Source organism: Lagopus muta, chromosome 13 (genome assembly GCF_023343835.1).
Source record: "Lagopus muta isolate bLagMut1 chromosome 13, bLagMut1 primary, whole genome shotgun sequence".
Taxonomy (NCBI): domain Eukaryota; kingdom Metazoa; phylum Chordata; class Aves; order Galliformes; family Phasianidae; genus Lagopus; species Lagopus muta.
Window position 1 is genome coordinate 15257348 of NC_064445.1, and position 19671 is coordinate 15277018.

The 19671-nt window shown below is 41.9% G+C and overlaps 1 protein-coding gene across 10 annotated transcripts in view; it reads left to right on the forward strand.

The window, feature by feature from the left end:
* The window catches only part of TENM1 (teneurin transmembrane protein 1), a 537663-nt gene that overhangs the window by 497940 nt on the left and 20052 nt on the right, over positions 1-19671 (forward strand). For all 10 annotated transcript variants that reach the window (XM_048959375.1, XM_048959377.1, XM_048959378.1 and 7 more), the window contains 4 exons: positions 11093-11459; positions 13086-13596; positions 18288-18460; positions 19339-19574. In XM_048959375.1, coding sequence (XP_048815332.1) covers positions 11093-11459; positions 13086-13596; positions 18288-18460; positions 19339-19574 — 1287 coding nt within the window. The remainder of the gene's footprint in view (positions 1-11092; positions 11460-13085; positions 13597-18287; positions 18461-19338; positions 19575-19671) is intronic.

Sequence of the window (19671 nt, forward strand, 5' to 3'; positions counted from 1 at the left end):
ATCTAATAAATGCCCCATTCACGGGAAGAGCTTCGTTTGGTGCTTGGATTTTATTAAACTCCCAAGTCAGGCAGCCATGAGACACAAGTCCTTAGGAAACTGGACTTCATTAGATCCAGTGTTCCTAAAAGTTATACTGACATGGTGGGAGGTGTTGTGTCAAAGGAAACGTATTTCAGCTCTGGTTGAGCAATAAGCTTTCTTTCTCTTCTGCCTCCATTGCTTTGGTGAGAGCCGAGGAGGGAATGAGCAGGTATTTCTACCATCTTGCAATTTCACCTCCTATCTTTCCTCCCATGAGAAATATGTGGGCTGAATTTCCACCACTCTGAACCTCGAGTCATTTATATTTTTGCAGTTAGTTTTTGGGAGCAGCGTAAACCAATCTTGAGCACATTCCCTGCGAATGAAGAGACTAAACGTTTGCAAGGAAACAGAAAATGAATCCCAAGAGCTTTCTCTTAGCCTGAAACCATGGCCTTGCTCTCAAGCTGATGTCAGTCCCAGCAGGCATGAGTCTGTGCCAAAGCAATAGCTCCGGCCTGATTGATGGTGTTAATAACTGTCACTGCTGTGTTGCAAAATGAAAGGTCTGGTTTGAAGACTTTTTCTTGACATTTGCACTTCATCAGCTTTTGTTCAGCAGTTCTCCATGTGAGGGAACCATCTATATTGTGTTGCTTCGCATAAACTTCAGTGACACTGCAAAATGTTTTGCTCCCTCATAAAAATGTGTCAGTGTTACTTATGTAGGCAATTTGCTTGCATAGGTCAAATTAAAAGGCACATTTCCAGAACAAGGTTTAAAGGGGAGTGACTAGACACGGACCCACATGTGGCACAAGTGCCACATCCTGGGCAGCCTACCTTGAACAAATGATGTGTAGGAGAGAGGAGAGAGCAGTAATTCTGCTGAAGACCCACATCAAACAGAAAAGAATGCTGAAAAGCAGGAGTGAAGATGAGCAAAATCGCTTTAAAATGCAGTTTGTTTCTCAAAAATGCAAACACTGACATTGCTCCCGCAGTCACACATGCTGCAGGCATTCCCCACCAGCATCTGCACAGGCACAGTACGCTTCAGTGGCATTGTGGATGCCTTTTGAGCAGAACAAAAAGCTCCCAGGACACAGTGACCTCAGCTGAGTGCAGCGATGAGGGGCTGCTCATCGGAGCAAGCAGCCTCAACAGGACTCTCCCTGAGTGCATCGGAAGCAGGAAAGGAAAATACAAAGACAAAGCCATGATCTGATGAGCAGGTGAGAAGCAGAGGGAGCAAGCTACCGGCATGAAAGCCAAATGGATTCCAGGCTGAACGCTTTCAAGCCAGGGTGAGAGTAGGATAGCACAAACGAACTACAGGATTACAAAGTGCCCATTAATTAATTAGTATTGCAGGCTGGAGGAAGACATACTGTTCCTGTAGGTGTTTCTCTATAAACATGACAGTATAAACTGCATTCTTATAAAAGCAGAAAGCACAGAATGCTCTCTTGCTGCCTTATTTTAGTGGTATGTGTTTAGTACTGTTACTCTGTTAAAGAGCTACATGCCATCAAAAAGCAAAGGCTTGGTTCTCCCTATAGCAAAACTACTCCTGCTCTTGATCTGCTTTTAGTCCTCTATCTCTGTGAGGCTTTTGAAACAGTCTTCTAATTAAGTGTGGTTAGTGCACCTAAAATATACAGATTCTCTGTGCTGTCCATTTTGGTGCTTTGCAGAAGCAGGTATTATATGTATGCTTGAAATCACTGAACTTAAAGCTCATTAAAGCTAAAATGATGATTTACAGGATCTTTAATTATTTGTGGTCTTCCTTTACAGGAGATGGTCAGAGCTTTCTTCGTTTTGTTATTTTTTTTCTGATTTTGGATGTATGAAGTAGTCCAGAAAAGCTGATAGTAGTCCAGAAAAGCCCTCCCTCAAATAATTAGTCCCTGTAACCAGAAACCTATACAAAATAATTCCAGTCATAATCGCGTTTGCAAGGAAAAGACTTTGCTAGTATTCATATTTTGAAGCAAAACCAAGCTGAAAGCCTCTTCAAAAAGGGATCTTCAGGTAGAGGATAAAATAATATTTTCCTGGGGGTAGAGGAGAGGTTAAGTGGCCTCTCTTTAACAGGGACTGAGAGAAAGGAGTCTCATAGGATTAGGACCTCAGGTGGAAAAGAATCTGTGAGAGCTCATGAATCAAACTTGTAGGTGTATAATGTGATTTTTAGAATATCAAACAGAGAGCAGGATGGTTTCATCACACCTAATTTATATTCTAATCAAATTATTCTATCACTGGATTTGAAATATTACTCATAGAAGTGAGATACCATGCGGTGAAGAAACGCTCAATTTCTTCCTTAAAGTCCCAAGTGCTCTTTTTCTATTGGTCACCTGCAAAACAGCCATCTATTTCAATTACCTGCCATAAATAATGCATTACTACTGAGTAAAAATACTATGTACATTTTAATCAGCTTTCAGCACCTGCAGCCTTTTCCTTGGCTGTCGAGGCAGGAGGCACTGGACGCTTCATGTGACCCATGGCAAAGAGGAGTTGTGGCACAGCGCTTTCATGGCTTTTACCTTACTTTTTGCTAGAGACAGATTTAATTTTTATTTATTTTTTCCTAATGAGAGACTGGAGAAAGTAAGTAATGTCTACAAGATCTGGGTGCTGGCACGAAGGTAGCATCTCAGTGCCATGTTAGTGCTCTCAGGTGCTAGCAGGGCTGGCCAGCACTGAGGACCTCCTGTTGCAATTTCCTAAGCAACTGATGTCTCTGGTTGCCGCATGTTTTAGTCCTTATGCACAAGTCATCTTTGATTATCTCTCCTGTTTAAGGATGGTTTCAATGCAACAGAATATGGCGATATTTATGGCAGGGGTGTCGGCAGTGCTGAATTGCACTGCTGAGAATTGATAGCACACCTTTGCCAGGTTGGTGAGAGCCTGCAGTGGGTTGAGTTATATTGATGACTGTATCTGACTTTTTCAGCTGTTAAGGAGACGTAGTGAACAAAATGTATGCATGAAGAATAAATTTATACTTACTATATGCTATAGATGCATATGGAAATACTTCCATTTGCAAGTATGTATATATATACTTTTGTTTATATACTTTTATATATTTCTTGGGTTTTATATACCCTGCAGAGCTCCCATAATTGTTCAGATATTATAAAGCAGTCCCTGTCAACCTGGAGTTACCTGGAGGAAATGTGACCGTTGATAGGAGCATTCAGAAGCAAGCCAAGTAGGCAGTGTCCCTCCTTTATTTTAATCCAGTTGTTCATCCACACCCACTGATAGTAAGGACCGTGTATGATTTAAGAAATTAGTGCTTGGATGGAGTTGGTTACTGTTCCACCGTTTCTTAGGATTGGCAGGGCTGGTAATGTGTGTGTTGCTCTCCTCCTCTCACCAGCCAATCCAATACAATCTGTGGAGTCAAAAGCACAAATTTTGCATGTTGTAAAAAGTGAATTATTTCAGCTGGATCTGTCTTTACTGCCTCTATTCCAAGTATTTTAGGTTGCCCAGCATATTCTGCTTTGAGCATCTGGAAACACTGCACAGTGCTAGGGTGAGAGAGACCAAGTCCGGAGCTTCTGTATAGGAGAGCGTGGAAGGCAATAGTCACCAGGGATGATGGTGTGCTTCCTGCAGTGATGTATCACACCCTGCTGGTCAGTGAGGGCTGGTCTTTGAGATTTTGGTCTTTCCATAGCAGATCAGAAGAAAGCATACAGAAATTACAGGAATAATACCAGTGCATAAGTGATGGGGGGGTGGGGGAATGGGAATGGGTATTCAGTTCTATGTTGGATCATTGAAATTTTCTGTGGTGGCAAACTGTTGCATTGGAAACTATAATAAGCAAATGTGGGAAGGGTTGTATGACTGAAAACATTGCACCACGGTAACCACGGGGAGGAGGCTCAGAAAAGCCAGCATGGCAATACTTCCGGGTGCTAAGGGGAACCTGGAAGTCTGTAGATGGTGTCAAAACAATGCTGTAATAATAACTGCTTACAAAGGGCAGGGCTTTGAAGCATGTCAGCATGAGGGAACTCTAGAGAGTGTTGTTTCATTGCTATCTCATGCTTCTGGGTCTCACTGCTTTGATTATAAACAAGGACTGGAAAGGTTTTAGCACCAGTTGCTTTGGAGGAATTAGTGATATATCCAGTATTACTGTTAGGACTGAGTTATCTTACAGGCTGCTGAAGTCAAATGAAAGCAAGCTGTGGCAGCCTCAGGAATAAAATGGCAGGAGGAGTGTCTGATTTCCCCTCTTCATGATACTGGTTTTGCTTTGGCATCTTTTCTACCATTGTTCCTCATGAGCAAAAATGAGAATAGATACTGTGTCAGTGCAGGAAAAAAAAATGCAGATGTCAAGACAGAAATTGGTTGTACCCATTTGTAGCCTGCCATACAGAGATTATGTTTATGGCTGTGAATTATTAAGTTTGGGACACAGAGAAATGCAAACAGGATGATAGAGAGCGCCATTTTATGCAGTATGTTACGCTGACAATAACACACACATTTGCAAACAAATTAGCTAAAAATGTCTGAAGGACATTCGGCGTGTACAAACTGGGCCTCATCTCCTGCTGATAGATTCCTTTGGGATGGGTATGGCATGCAAAATGATACACTGCCTTAGAGGATAAATTTATGAAGTTTAGCAATGTAGGTCACATTGCAGGAAAATCATAAATGTCTGAACATCACTCAATAGCCATTCAATCAACTGCTCAAAGCAAAATGGAGAACTGAGCAGCATGTAGCTGTCTCTGGTGAAAACTGGAGAAAGTCATGATATGATGTAAAACCCTCTAGGTCTTCCATCCATATGTATTTCTTTCTTCTATTATACTTGCCAGTTCAGTTAGATTTCTGTGTCCACGTCAGTGGAAACAACAAAGCCAATGTCTTTGGTGGTTAGTGTGAACAATAATAAGAGCACTGAATTGCTCATGAAAGATACATCAGAAATAGAACGAATTGGAAGAGGTCAGTGGTTGCTTTCTAAGTTGAGAAATTCCTGAGAGCCTGAGATCCAGAGATTGAAAACTTTGCTAGAGATATCAAGAACCATTCTGAAAATGTCTTGAATTTCACTTGAGAGCACTAGTCCTAAAATTTATTTCTCTATGCTTTTCTGGCATGATCTGATAATGCATGTCCAAATATGCATCACAGCAGTAACAAATACCCTCAGTTGACAAAATCAGTGCCTGTTTACAGTGTCAGGCAAGGTTCAAAGGCTCTCTGATGGGTTTTCTTGTGAGTACCTACTGAATGTAAATAATACTCTCACAGAAGGATTTCTGCAAGGAGTCAAGTTTGAGTAAGATTCATGATTTATTTTCAGACATTTTGAGTGAAGAGTCTCAAATTCCTCCTCTCAGAGGCACCAGCCTGGTTGAAACACTGTAATTCCTTCTGGGTGTTTAACGAAGTATTTTCTTCCTAACCTGTATAAACCATGGATGCTATGTTTAAACAGACTTAAATGGCTTAGGAATCTAAGTCCCATTGATCTTCATAGTCAATGGGCTTATGTGTTTCTAGATAATATTCTGTCTGTTATTAAATAAAGACAGTGTGAAACCTGTCCCCGTAGAAATCAACTTTCCTATCGATTTAGTCAACCCAAGATTCCTCATGCAGTCTTTGAAGATGTCAAGTAGGAAAAAAAAGCATAAAAAAGAAATTATGGAAGAAAGCTGGAAAGAGAACAGTGGAGCTTGCAGCAAGCAAAGCAGAGAGGAGTGTTGAAGGCTGGTGGTGTGTGCCTTCGCTCTGCACTCCTCTGCTGGGCCCTCACCCACTGGAAATTAGCAAGGGTAGGGGCAGGCTGGGGGAAGCATTGCCCGCCCTGTGATCCCAGGGAATCGGAGTCTCAGAGCTCTGAGCTGCTTCTGTCAATGTGCCACAGCTGCTTGCCTAGCCTAGAGCAGCAAACAGCGGTCGTTAGGCTGCTAAACTCATTTATTTGGATTTTGCACTGGGGAACGATGAATGCATAGAGAGCAACGTTTGTGAAGTTTAGAGCAGGGACCGCTACAGCTGAACTGCATAATTCTGAATTTTGTAGTAGGCAGCATCAGGAGCACGGGAAACAAAGGCTGGCTCCGAGTGGGAGGAAGCTGTAATCCCACCATGCCAAGTGCTCCCTGTGTCAGGCTGCGTGAGCACAGCTCTGTCTCTGTGCCATTAAGGAAGGAGATACGCTGACAGTGTCAGTGTCAACAAAAGAGAGAGCCCAGAAGTGAGAGCAAACTGTCAGAAAATGATGAAAAAAATATCAGTGCTTGTCAACTGTGAGGAAATAGCGAGGAATATATATAGTGAGACATCGTGTAGAAAGTTCAGGGAAGGAGAAGCAGGCTCCTCCAGCCTTGTAAGCTGTGTTCACCTCTAGAGCCCCACCTGAGCAAGTCCTTTCTCTGAGCCTTTGTACGCAGGGGAGGAGGAGAAAGAAGGGGTTCAGCAGGAGGAGGAAAATACTGTTCCACATAGCAGTGGGGTGCATACATGGCTGTGCTGGAAGCAACATCTGAAGTGAGTGTGGAGAGAAAGAGATGAGAGAATGAGGTTAGCAGCAAAAGAGAAATATAGAGGAGGCTGTGATGAGGTCTGCAAATGCGTTTCATAGAGCAGAATAAAGACAAAGCTAGCATAAATAGAAATGCTTGAGGCTGAGCAGTACCGATAGGAAGTAATCCATCAGTCAGGACTATCAGAACCAATTGGCATGAATTTTGTGCTACTACATGAAATTGAATCAAAACATACAATCAGTGCATGGCAAGAAATCAAAGCAACTGTGAAGACTTTCTATGGATTTATGCAGTTTGCTTTTAACCCACAATAAATTAAACTTACCCCAGTGAAATTTACCCCAGCATCTCAAACATGTGAATTGAAATCTGCATCTGTAGACAAGGATAAGTTTTTCCCTCATTACTTTTCTTGTTTTGATATGAACAGTAAAACAGTTTTTGATCTGATTTCTGTAAAGTAACACCAAAAAAGCCACAGCTGTAAAATGTTGTGCAGAATGTTTTGGTCATGTGGTCAAAACAAAAAGCAAAATGGTACTCTTTGCTAACACTGATGTGTGTCCATATCTGTCTCTGTGTGCTTAACAGGTGTATGGGTGAATGTGCTGGTGTGGGTGCTACTTTGCAAAAAACTCACAGTATTTACCTAGTTCCAATGTTCTGTTGCACAAAAGATTTTCACAACCAGATAGATAGATAGGCAGATGGTTATACAGGCACATGCATATTGATGCAAGAAAGAAAATATACCAACCATTCAAGCCTGAGAGCTATTTAACTACCTAAATGTAGATCTCCCCATGAAAAGGTATTTAAGTCAAAGCCATCTCAGTGCATTTTGTATTTTCCAGAACACTTGACATGAAAAAAAACTGTTAGAAAGCCAGGCCAGTGGGTTTTAATTTTGCACTTCTCAAACCAGACATTGATTATTACCTATAGCTGAAGCCTTATGCTGACAGTTAAATGCTGGACTCCTGGAGAAGCTGGCATGCTAATACTTACATGCAAAAGGTCTCATTGCTCAAGGGTTCACTTGTTTACACAGTGATTTCCACTGCATACGCTCAGTCTCCAGTGAACCAAACCAAGATTGTCACCTGAAAATTTCAATGTGTGAAGTAAGGTATTGACTGCCGCTGAACAAATCTTATCTTTTTGCTCATAATGGGATAATCTGCAAAGCCATTTCTGAGCACTGCTTAAAAATAAAAACCCATCAGGTATAAGCAAACACACTTGGCAGTTGGCTCAATTTTTAATTATAAGAAAAATATACGTCTATAGGAGAGGACTCTGCAGATGAAGTGCTGCTTCAGATTAAAAAGTATATTAACTGACTTAATATTCTAACCCTAACTGAGTGTTTGTCTGGAAAAACTTTTTAATAGGCATAGTCATATCAGATGAGAATTGAAGTGCTTCTCTGTAATATGTTTATTGGCTTTGAACGCAGCACAACTGATGGTTTGGTCACAGAAACCTGCCAGAGGGCAGCTTGCTTTCAAAGAAAAGAAACAACCGGTGACTTTTCAAGGTAACAGTGAACCTGAGGGTGCACTTACACTTCAGCTTAAGCTGATTGAGGTGATTAGTTTTCAGCCAGACACGGTTCCTGAACCCACACACCGCAGGAGCAGGGAAAGCTCAGCACTGCTTTGGGGACTGCAGGGGCAGATGAGGGGTGAGCAGCAGCCCCAGCTCACACTCCTTTAATGCCATGAAGCCGCATCCTGACCAGAGCAGTGCAGATTTCTTTCCAAATCTGAAATTCTTCTTTGGATTCAGAACATTCTGCATTTTGCATTTGTTCGTACGTTTGATTGCTTTTAATTGGTCTACATGGCCTTTTTTTCCCCTCCAGCAGCAAGTGGCAGCTGTTTTTTTTGCTGCAGTCTCTAGACAGGTACATGCTAGCTTTAACATTTTGCCTGGAATTAGACCATTAATACATCCACAACTGCTTTAAACCCAGGAATGAGTGCAGTCATCCTTCTGCGAGCTTTGCAGAGAGCTAGCTGGAGGTCAGGTTTAGTAGCCAGAACTGTTTAGATGTCCTCAATTTAAATTTGATCTATTTTTACCATAATGCAGCTAGATTTGCAGAAGCAATCCGTATGAAAGCAGTGCGCTTGCAGATAATGGCAGCTGTTAAGATCCAGCTTCTTCTTAGGTTTTAGGCACCTTGCTGCAAGTGAAATGGACATTTCCATAAAGCTTATTCTACCTCAATAAACAAAACCAGCCTCAAATCAACCAGAGAAGAAGTTGTTTTGGTCCAGATCAGACGCTGTTTATCTGCAAGACACCAGACATACCTTCACAGTGGGAGGAATTCAATTTATTCACTGAGGCGAAGACAATGTGGCTGGTCTGTGAAGGCAAACCAGGTATTAAGATATGGCAGGTGCTATGCGTAGCTGTTATGGCAAAAGTAGGGAGTTTCAACCCAAAGTTTTTCTCACTAATAATCTAGTTACAGTTAATCACAGATTATTTTTACAGCAGAGTGATCTGTGAAGGGGGCGTTATGGTGTCTGCCATTGCAAATAATCCATTCGGTTTGACAGAGCAATCAAGTGTTCTGCATTGAAAGCACACTGCAGATATGTTTCTTCCCAAGTTTCCCACAGCCAGCCTTGTAGAGGTTGGCATGTGCCTGAAGTTTTGTTCAGGTCCCATCGAGCTCTCAGCTGAAGCGAGGAAGGCATGCGCTAGCAGCTCAGTGCGCAGCAGCCCATACGTGTTGGGTGGGACACACAGTTCAGCATTTTTATGGGAGGAATCTGCTTCCAGCTGTCTCACCGCAGTTATCATCATTTGGAGGGATTCTGCCACTTGGTTCAGAAGAGATCTTGAACCCAGCAGCAATAGTTTTAATGCCAGTTATTATGTTGTCTAGTGAAATGGACTGGGCACGAGGAGGAGTTCGATTACTCTGTGAGCCTTCATAATGGTGTGGTGCACCGCGTAACCACGCAGGGCGAGACACAGGAGCCGCAGTGCCCTCGCTTTATTAAAACATCAATTATCAAACCAGCAACGTGCCTCTGGAAATGAGATTATCTGGAAGTACCAATGCTTGCAAAAGGCAGAAGCTGGCCTTCAGCCTGGTGCCTGAGCTGACCCCGGGTGAGCAGGTGGCCTGTGATGGCCACACACTCTACCATATGGTATTCTGCAGTGCTGAGCATTGTATCATCATCTGTGGGCTCTGCATTCATAGATCTTTTAATTAGCACAGTGGAAACACGAACAAAAACAGTACATGAAATAGTGAAAGCTTCTGCGCCTATAAAACCATTGCATTTTAGTTTGGCATTTATTCTCTTCTGATGACTGAAATATTTAGTCCATAGAAATTCCACTCAGATAAAAGCAGCCATCTCTTCACAAAAGATAACAAGCAAAGCATCTTGAGATAAAAATAGTCTGTCTTGCAATCTCTGCAACTCAGTTGTTCTGTGACCTTTCCATAGACAAGCTGCAAACTAAATCCTCCACCAGCCTTTAACTGGGGAGAAGCACCGGTCTCCTCAGCTGCTCATTCCCAGACTAGAACTGTTGCACTGGTTGCAGAGCATTCTCTGTAGGAGGAATCTGAAGCCTTTGCAAGAACACACTGTGGTCAGCAGCCTCCATACCAGCTGTCTTGCAGGGTGACAGGCTGCCCACCTCCAGCTGGGAACATGCTGAATTCCTCCAGGTCCTGATGCAACAGGCATCAAGTCAGTGAGGTCATTCTTGTAGCATCTTCTCCAATGCTGTTTGGAAACTTTGCTTGGTTGATACCTTGACCTTCATGGCAAAAGGCAAAAAGCTCACCTTAACTATGACAAATTTACTTACCACGTGACAGAAATACTGAATTCACAAACTAAAATAAGTGGCTATATATATAATGGCTGGGCTACTGTATTGTGTGAAGTCTGATATATCGGTGCATTATTACATTACAAAGAATTAATGAGCTTATATATTTTATGGCACATAAGTCTTATTAACATTTCTGGCTTAGTAAATAAATTGTGGCAATGTGTCATGCTCTTCTACCGTGTCATTTTCCTTTTGTGCTAACGGTCAATTAAAGTGTTAGGACATTGACAACCTCTAACTTTCCCACTCTGCCAGTGTTGAGTGCAACCTTGAAACAATAACATTCAGACCTGGAGAATTTTCTGGCTGATGTTGCATGACACAAAGTGTATGCTTTTATTTGCATGAATGCATAGGTATAATAAAGTTCCGCCCTTAATGGACTTCTGCAAATACCTTTCAGGGGTTGTTAAATTACTTTTGAAATCAAATTTAGCTCCACATTGGTGCTGGATCTCACAAAAAGGGTATGCTTGTAGAAACGTGTTCTGACAAACGCAATTGAAGGTACATCCTAGCACAGCAGCAGCGGGTAAATCCCCTAGACGACATGGTCCTCAGAGATGGTTGAACAAAACTGCTTTATGTCTTCATTGTTTTTTTGAACCTGCCCTCCCCGTGGTTTGGTTTCACAGGTGCGGTTAGAGTGGCCAACAGACCTGACAGTGAACCCGCTGGACAACTCGCTGTACGTCCTGGACAACAACATCGTCCTGCAGATCTCTGAGAGCAGACGTGTGCGCATCATCGCAGGGCGCCCCATTCACTGCCAGGTGCCCGGCATCGACCACTTCATCGTCAGCAAGGTGGCCATCCACTCCACCCTGGAGTCAGCCCGAGCCATCGCTGTGTCCCACAGCGGGATTCTTTACATTGCTGAGACTGATGAAAGAAAGATCAACCGTATACAACAGGTCACAACCAACGGGGAGATCTCCATAATTGCCGGAGCCCCGTCAGATTGTGACTGCAAGATTGATCCTAATTGTGACTGTTTCTCAGGTAAGACAGCGCTATCCTGTACTTTCCTGTTGCTGCACTGTCGAGACCCTCTGGCATAGCTGCAGGTTAGCAAAGCGACAGGAGTAACAGGCTGGTTCAACTTCCTTGGAAAGCAGAAAGCCTTATCAGCAGCTCCGCATGAATTTGTTTAATCCATTGGGTGCAGAGGCATGAGTCTTCCAGCTGGCACTGGAAGAACCTCTGAGTGGGCACAGATTTTCCTGTTTCGATACAGAGATTACACATCATTCAAAATGAGTTCTAAGTATGGTTTTTTATGTCAGCTTTGCTCATGCTGAAGATGTTAGCAGCCCCTGTGCAGATTGCACCTGAATACTCCTGGATGTGGAAGCCCTTTTTGCCAAGGAGATTATCAAAATGTTCCACATCCTGTGAAAAGTGCTATCTCACGCCTTCTTGTTGTGCATTTTTTTTTCACATAAACCTATTTCATGATGGAACCAAAGAGAATGTTCCCTTACACAGAGGAAGGCAGTACACTGTCATCTTGCCGTCTCCAAGAACCACTTTGTTCAGCTCTGTAATGCTATCATAATTCATAAGCCGCCCATTTCGAGTAAAAGGTTAATGACTGACAAGAAAACATAAAGTATGTCAAGAAGGAGAGGAAAAAAAATGTAAATGGTCTTCCAGAGGAGGTGAGTTCCTGACCCATTATGGATAATCAAAATCTCATGAGCTTTGCCACGTGCTGCCAGCTTCAGGTATGGCTCTGTCGTACCGATGCTGAATAGCATCCTGTCCGGGGTTCTGATTGAGGGAATCTACCCTCAGCACACACACAGAAAAGTGCTGTGGCAAAGCTAATGATTGTGCCAGTGCTGGGCTGGTGAAAGGCAGACACCGGTTGGCAGAGACCAGCTCATTTGTCCGTTTCCAAGGCAGCAAAGGATATGCTCAAATTCTCCATCAAATTGTATTTCTGAGTCAGGAGAAAAGGAGCAGTCGTAACTGTAACATGCTGCTCTCTAAGAGTGAGGCTTAATACGCTTCCTTTCTGATTACATAAAATCTTTCTCATCTGGAGTCATTTAGATACTCAGGTATACAGCCCATGATCATGAAAACATCCTCTTTGGATCTTAAAACACATAGTATTTATAAGTACAAAGTACAATTACGATTGATGTAAGAGAGGGTATATTTTCAAGGCCTTTTTTGGCTATTAATCTCATTTACTTTTCTATAATGTTGAGATTGTAGTAAGTACAATCTAATCTTTGCTTCCCTTAATTACTTTGAATTACTGATTTTTATTTATACCACAATTCTGCTTGGACTACATATCAGCATACAAGAAGTAGGAAATGAAACTTCACCTGTCGTTAACATTTTTTCTTTCATGTTTCAGTATGTGATGCTTCCCTGAGCATCAGGGCTTTGGAGTTAGTAAAAATGGTGTAAGTTGGATAATTTGTCTTCTAGTTTGTCTTTACTGAGACCGATCCAGAATTGCACCAACTTTAAATAATGGAGGTTTAATGAATTGGAAGCAGATACTCTCCTGTTGACATATAAATGCTGAGAAGCAGCAGTAAGCCAGGCTTTGAGGTTCAGCTTAAATGCAGACATTGCAGATTACTAACACTGCCATTTATGTCCCAGGTGACGGTGGATATGCCAAAGATGCAAAGCTGAAAGCACCTTCCTCCCTAGCAGTCTCTGCTGATGACACGCTGTACGTAGCAGACCTTGGCAACGTGCGCATCCGCGCCATCAGCCGAAACAAGGCTCACCTCAGTGACACGAATCTGTACGAGATTGCGTCACCAGCAGACCAAGAGCTGTATCAGTTCACCATCAATGGCACCCACCTGCACACCCTGAACCTCATCACGAGGGACTACATTTACAACTTCACCTACAGCGGAGAAGGGGACGTTGTCACCATTACCAGCAGCAATGGGAATTCGGTGCACATCCGCAGAGACACGAGCGGCCTGCCCCTGTGGGTCGTGGTGCCGGGCGGCCAGGTATACTGGCTGACAATAAGCAGCAATGGTGTTCTGAAAAGGGTTTATGCCCAAGGCTACAACCTGGCTCTGATGACATATCCTGGAAACACAGGACTTCTAGCAACCAAAAGTGATGAAAATGGATGGACCACTGTGTATGAGTAAGTCCATGGCATTAAATTTCTGACGTAAGGAGCCCTGTTTTAAACAAATGGTTTTGGGTTTTTTTGATTCTAGTAATTACAAAAGACAAAGCTATTGTACAAGCTCTTACAAACAGTAAAACATTTCTTAAGTGTTACAGCCTGTCAAATGTAAATGTACGCAATGTGAATGTACACAGTGCCCATTACATGTACAAAAACTGCCTGGAACCACATGTCATTCATACCATATTAGTGTGAATCTCTGTTTCTCCAAATGCAAATATGGTTTTGGAATTTCTGGTAACTAAAGAAGTAGAGGCCAGTTGTGATGTGAATCACAGATTTGCAAAAACCCTGAGGAAGACAAAATGGGAAAAATTAACATACTCATAGGAGCAAGGAGTGTTACAAAAGAAACAGAGAATCTTGGTGGAAGGAACATTCAAATGCAAGAATGGATTTGTCTCCATTGTTAGGGGAAGAGGATATATAATTAAATATACATATATCTAGTAGGGAAAAGATATATATTAGTGGTATAGGAATGGCCTTATAAGGAAGGAGCTTTGAGACATTTGACAGGACTCATAAAGGGCAAGACAAGGCAGTACAGGTGCAGTCAGAACATTAGAGTCTGGTCCCTGGGAGAGAACAACCCCAGAGAAGAGCAATGTTTGATTTGTACAGAGGTGTGATATATCAGGATTTCTCATTATTTATAATTGTCATAATTCCTGTTTGAGAACATGGCAAGTGACTGATGGAAATCATATGTTAACACTGCACTACTAGTTCAAAGTTCTTCAAGGAAAATAATGCCTGCTTTCTGTAGGGCATAGGAGTCCATTGTCGAAAAGGAAAATGAAAAGCCATCCAGGTGAGATATGAATAGAAATTAAGCTACTGCATAAGTCACCTGGAAAGGCAGCTGAGTCACCATCATTACAGGTTTTTTAGAATTATTTTTTATTAAACTGCAAGTGGGATAAAAGCAGGGGAGACTGCTGTCTAGAGTGTGGGATTTGTTGTTGAAGGGGATATTTTTCCATTTTATCCTCCATTATACCACTAAAACAGAATAAATGATAGAGTTGCTCTAGGTATAGACAACTGGGGCCGTTTTTGACGATATTCAGAACAAAACCATACAGAGCCTCCCTGATTCGGTTCTCATTATCTGGCATCTAGCAGTAGAAGTTGCAAGTTTCATGCAAGAACACAAGGCTGGTGCTTGCTGTCTGGTGCAGTTTAAACACTGATCTAAGAGAGATTTCTGTTCTACACAGAATTGAATTAATTAAAATATGTGCTTCTTTGAAAGAAGAGGGATTCATTTAAATTCCTTCCAGAGGATGGGATCAATTCCGGTGGTGGACAGATGACACTTTCAAAAAGCTTTCACAGTAGCTCCAAGTCATGTCTGCTGCTTCCTAAAATGCTGAACACTACGCATTGTTTCAGGGCCTTTATTGTTCGAGCATGTTAGAGGGGATAATGTGTAGTGCTGTGCTTCTCAGTGGCTTTAATATTGCTACTCCTACTCTGTCCCTCTGACATCGTCTGTAAACCTTTTCAGACAATTACTGCTCATGCCTGTTGTCCTCTGGCAAGTAGTTTGTAATGCAGGACTCAGTAAGATTTCTTTTTAAAGGACTTTGCCTGCTTGCAAGGTCCTCCCACTTACGTAGTTACTGATTTCCTCACCCAGAGATACATGAAGGGACAGTATCCACACTGATGCATTCAGTCGTACAGACCGTATGTTTGTGCACTTCTGCCAGTGTAGATCTGCCAGCAAAATTAACAGTTACAGATCTAACATTACAAAAATAGCAGCAATATTAAATGGTGAAGTCATATTGTTAATATTTATTGTTCAGACCAATATTTTAAGTCATCTTCATAATACGTTACAACTTTCTGAGTGGCTGAGATGCCATGTCAGAGGGACAATTGGTACAATCCATGATATGCTGAATGTGGATGTGTTTTCAGAAGCTGATTTTCCTTTTCACTATAAATAGCTCATGGTAGATGATGGTCCTTAGTCATATATAAACATAGTGTTGGAGTTTAGAGAATTAACATACAAGCAACTTTCCAGTTGCCTGCAATCAACTTTTCTGTTTAAGCTAGATTTGCATTACATCCAGAAGTTCAATCCATGTCACTATCAAGCTGAAATAGGAATGAGTTTGTTTAACAACACATATCACACATAGCAAAGATAATGAACTGTTCAGAACACATACCTGTGTGTCAGATTCGCTCAGAGGGAAATTATTAAGAGGTAGAAAACCACCTACAAAAGTACTTGTCATCCATCTAGTCTAATCTGATAGAATGGAAGCACTGAAAGAGCTCTTGCATAAAATTATGTACTAATGTACAATTTCAGTCATGTAGGGTTTTTTCCTAATATTATATCATTAAAGCCATAAAAAGGGAGGGGGGCCACTGGGCCTCTATTAATTCAAGGACAAGAAAACATCTGCAAGAAACAGCCCTCTCTGAAAAAATTAATTAGACTGCTTTCCCTTTGAAATGGTATAACTCTTAACTGTGCTACACATAGAAATGCAAATAGATTGTGAAGCTCTATACCCAAGTGTGCTTTTCTAATATTGGTGAGCACTTCCTCATGTGAGTACTGAAATCAGTGCAATTATTTGCATGATTAAATGGTCACCAGAATGATTAACAGTGCAATAACTGGGCACCAAATTAACATTAAGAAATACGTCATGATTCTGCCCCTACTAGTATGCGTAGGACATTGCTCTGCAAGAACTGAGACCAAGTGTGCTGTTATTCATCATGTGAAAGGTGGCAGAACCTGTCCTCAGAGGGCTAGGTTTCTTGAAGCAATCTGGAATAAAAAAGCCCTTTAGATGGTTACACTGTGAAACCATTATGGAGACATTGACCTTGAAGTCAGCTGTACCATCTACTTGAGTTAGGGTACATGGGCATGTGCTCTACAGCCTCATGTTAGTTGTTCAATGCCAAGTCTGGTCTGCTATCCAGTCCTGTTTTCAGCTACACAGGAAGTTCTGTACCTCTTCATCAGCAGCATCCAGCAGCAAAACCGCAGAGGTGGATCCTGATTCTTACGCACAAGTATATTCCAACAAACTGGCTGCATTTATCCCATAAAAATGTGTCATTTGGGGATTTTTGTGTAGTAATGTAGAAAATCCAAATAGCTTAGCAAGCTGTTTGATCAAGTAGTAAATGAAATATAGTTGCCCAGTGTTTGTAGAGTTTTCTAATGATGAAGAGGGGTGGTCTTAATCTGTTTTAATCACATAGAGTGGCACTCAGTCCATTGGCACAGCACTGACATCAGGGTGAGATGGAAAGAAGTCACATAAAATGTGTTAGGGCAGTAAGAGGTGAAAGAGAGAGAGATTATATTGCATTTAACATTTAATGAATTTACATGTCAAAAAATACAAGATGCTTGGCAAGTTCCTTTTCCAGTGTTTCATTTGAGAAGAACAGCTGCTCTGTTTTCTTTTTCATATTGAATGGAAAAGGGAATTCCTAATTTTGTTCATCAATATCTTCTGTGGCGCACAGATTTTGTCTAATTAGGGATAGGTGAGGGCCTGAAAGAAAGGATGCTAACCTGTTAAAGTGAAAGACATTGCCAGATCATCTACTGATGTAAATTGGAAGAGCTCCCCTTGGAGGGAGCAGGGCTGTGCCAGTTGGTACACCAGCTGAGGATACATTTTGCGAGTGCAAGAGAGACAGATAATAATAGATGAAAACTTAATTATGCTTTCCTACCTGCTTAAGTGGGCTTCTATTTTATGAACATTTGTCGATTTTACTCATGCAAAAGCATCTTCAGCATGTTCAGTGAGTTCTCTTGGATGAGTAAAAATGTCTCAGGATCAATGAGATTTTTAAGATTGGTGGCACTAATATGAAGCTATATCAAATACCAACCATTGTTCTGCGTTGTTTGCTGTGTGAACCGTCAGAAAGAACAAACTTATCTGTAGACTGAAGAGACCCATTAGAAACATTGCTCCACAGCTTTTGAATTACTCACTGACATTTTCATAACGTGGCCTGATTATTGCGTAGAGTACTTTAAACCAGAACGGTTTCTTTAGCACTGATTCAGTTTAGGTTAACTGAAATGGGGCACTCTGCATTCTGGTGGTTTTACTTGTGATGAGAAGTTCTGGCCCCTGAGAAACGTAACACGAGTGAAAACCACACAGCTGCCCAAACAGACTTCCACCTAATTTTATTGCTCTTGTTATGCTTTAAGTCCCTTTTTTTTCAATTCATTTTTTGCCATTCATACTATGTGCTTCACTCATCAGCAGCAAAAGGCAGTTATAGAATCACAGACTCATGCTTGGGTTGGAAGGAACCCCAAGGATCAAGTCCACAACCTCCAGATCTGCTACTAGACCAGGCTGCCCATGGCCCCATCCAACCTGGTCTTCAACACCTCCAGGGACGGGGCATCCACAACCTCTCTGGGCAGCACCTCACACTATGGAGTGCTGCAGTAGCCTAAGGTCTGGCTTTCAGAATGAAACATGCACCAATTCTTACCTTTTTGCTTGTTGAACAGTGTTGAAAATGCATCTTTTTTTTTTTTTTTTCCCCTCTGTTTTTTAAAAATGTCAGCAGTGTCTGCAGGCACAGTATTCCTGTGGTGTTAATGCTGTGTGTTACAGGTACGACTCTGATGGCCACCTGACCAATGCCACATTCCCAACCGGGGAAGTCAGCAGTTTCCACAGTGATGTTGAAAAACTGACGAGAGTGGAACTTGATACTTCAAACCGGGAGAACGTGGTCACAGCTACAAACTTCTCAGCTACTTCTACAATATATACTTTAAAACAAGGTAATGAAGGCATTTCTGTTATTTCTTTCCTAGTCTTCACATTTCAGACTCTGAATATTGTTGCATTCTTAACTGTTTGATGGAAAGACACTGAAATTAGTTCATTTGTTTCTTCCTTGTTTCAGTACAAATAGCTCGATAGTACTTACATTTCTCCTGAGGTTCCTGCTAGGAACAAACCACCAGTGAATTCTTTTCCTCCGAGAAAAATCCCGCGGGTAGATTCTAGTTATTGAAATCTCTGATGTCTCCAAGCTTTACATGCTATTAACCATGCCAGTATCTAGGGGAATTGGATTGACCCATAATACACCAAGCTTTGTAATTCTGAGAACTGTGCCCAAAGAGTGATGTGCTCTGCTGCTGTTTTGGTAGTGAAATGCCATGTTTGGCCGGTGCCATGAATTCTTTCTGGTAGTTCTGTATCTGATGGCAGCACATGTAGGAAGGAGGAGTTGATTATTAAGGGTGACACTCACTTTTGTCTCTTAGTCCTAAGCAAACAGTAGAACTCAGTCTCAAGGCTGGCCATCATGGAACCTCTGCCCCAGGGTCCTGATGCTAGTGGGGAAGAGTAGAGGAATAACAGTGGTCAGAATGCAGCCTATGAGTTCATGTATTGCTAGGCTGAAAGCAGAACTCTTTACTCCTCCTAAGAAACCTGGACAGCGGAAATCAGTTGTCCCAGTGTAAAAAAGAGAGGCTTAGGCATGTGTGGATGTGTAGATCTGGAGGTTACAGATTCCAAAAATCACACTGCAGTTAGTGCATGAACAGAAGTCTGTAAACTTGGGACAAACAAAGCCCCGTTTTCTTCATAGACCTGTGAATCTGAAATTCTCTGTATTCCCTGTCTTTGCTTGTTGTTTTTTTGACAGATAACACACAGAATATCTACCGGGTCAGCCCAGATGGGTCTCTGAGAGTCACCTTTGCCAGTGGAATGGAAATCACGCTTAACACAGAGCCTCATATTCTAGCAGGAGTAGTCAGTCCCACTTTAGGGAAGTGCAATATCTCCCTTCCTGGAGAGCATAACTCAAATCTCATTGAATGGAGGCAAAGGAGGGAGCAGACCAAAGGCAATATCTCCACGTTTGAGAGAAGGCTAAGGGTAAGGTTTCCTCTTGTGTGAAGTGCAGTGTTCCCTTTGAAAGCCGTTGAACTAAAATGATGTTGAAATGCTCTACTTTGTAAGAAGTGTAATAGGA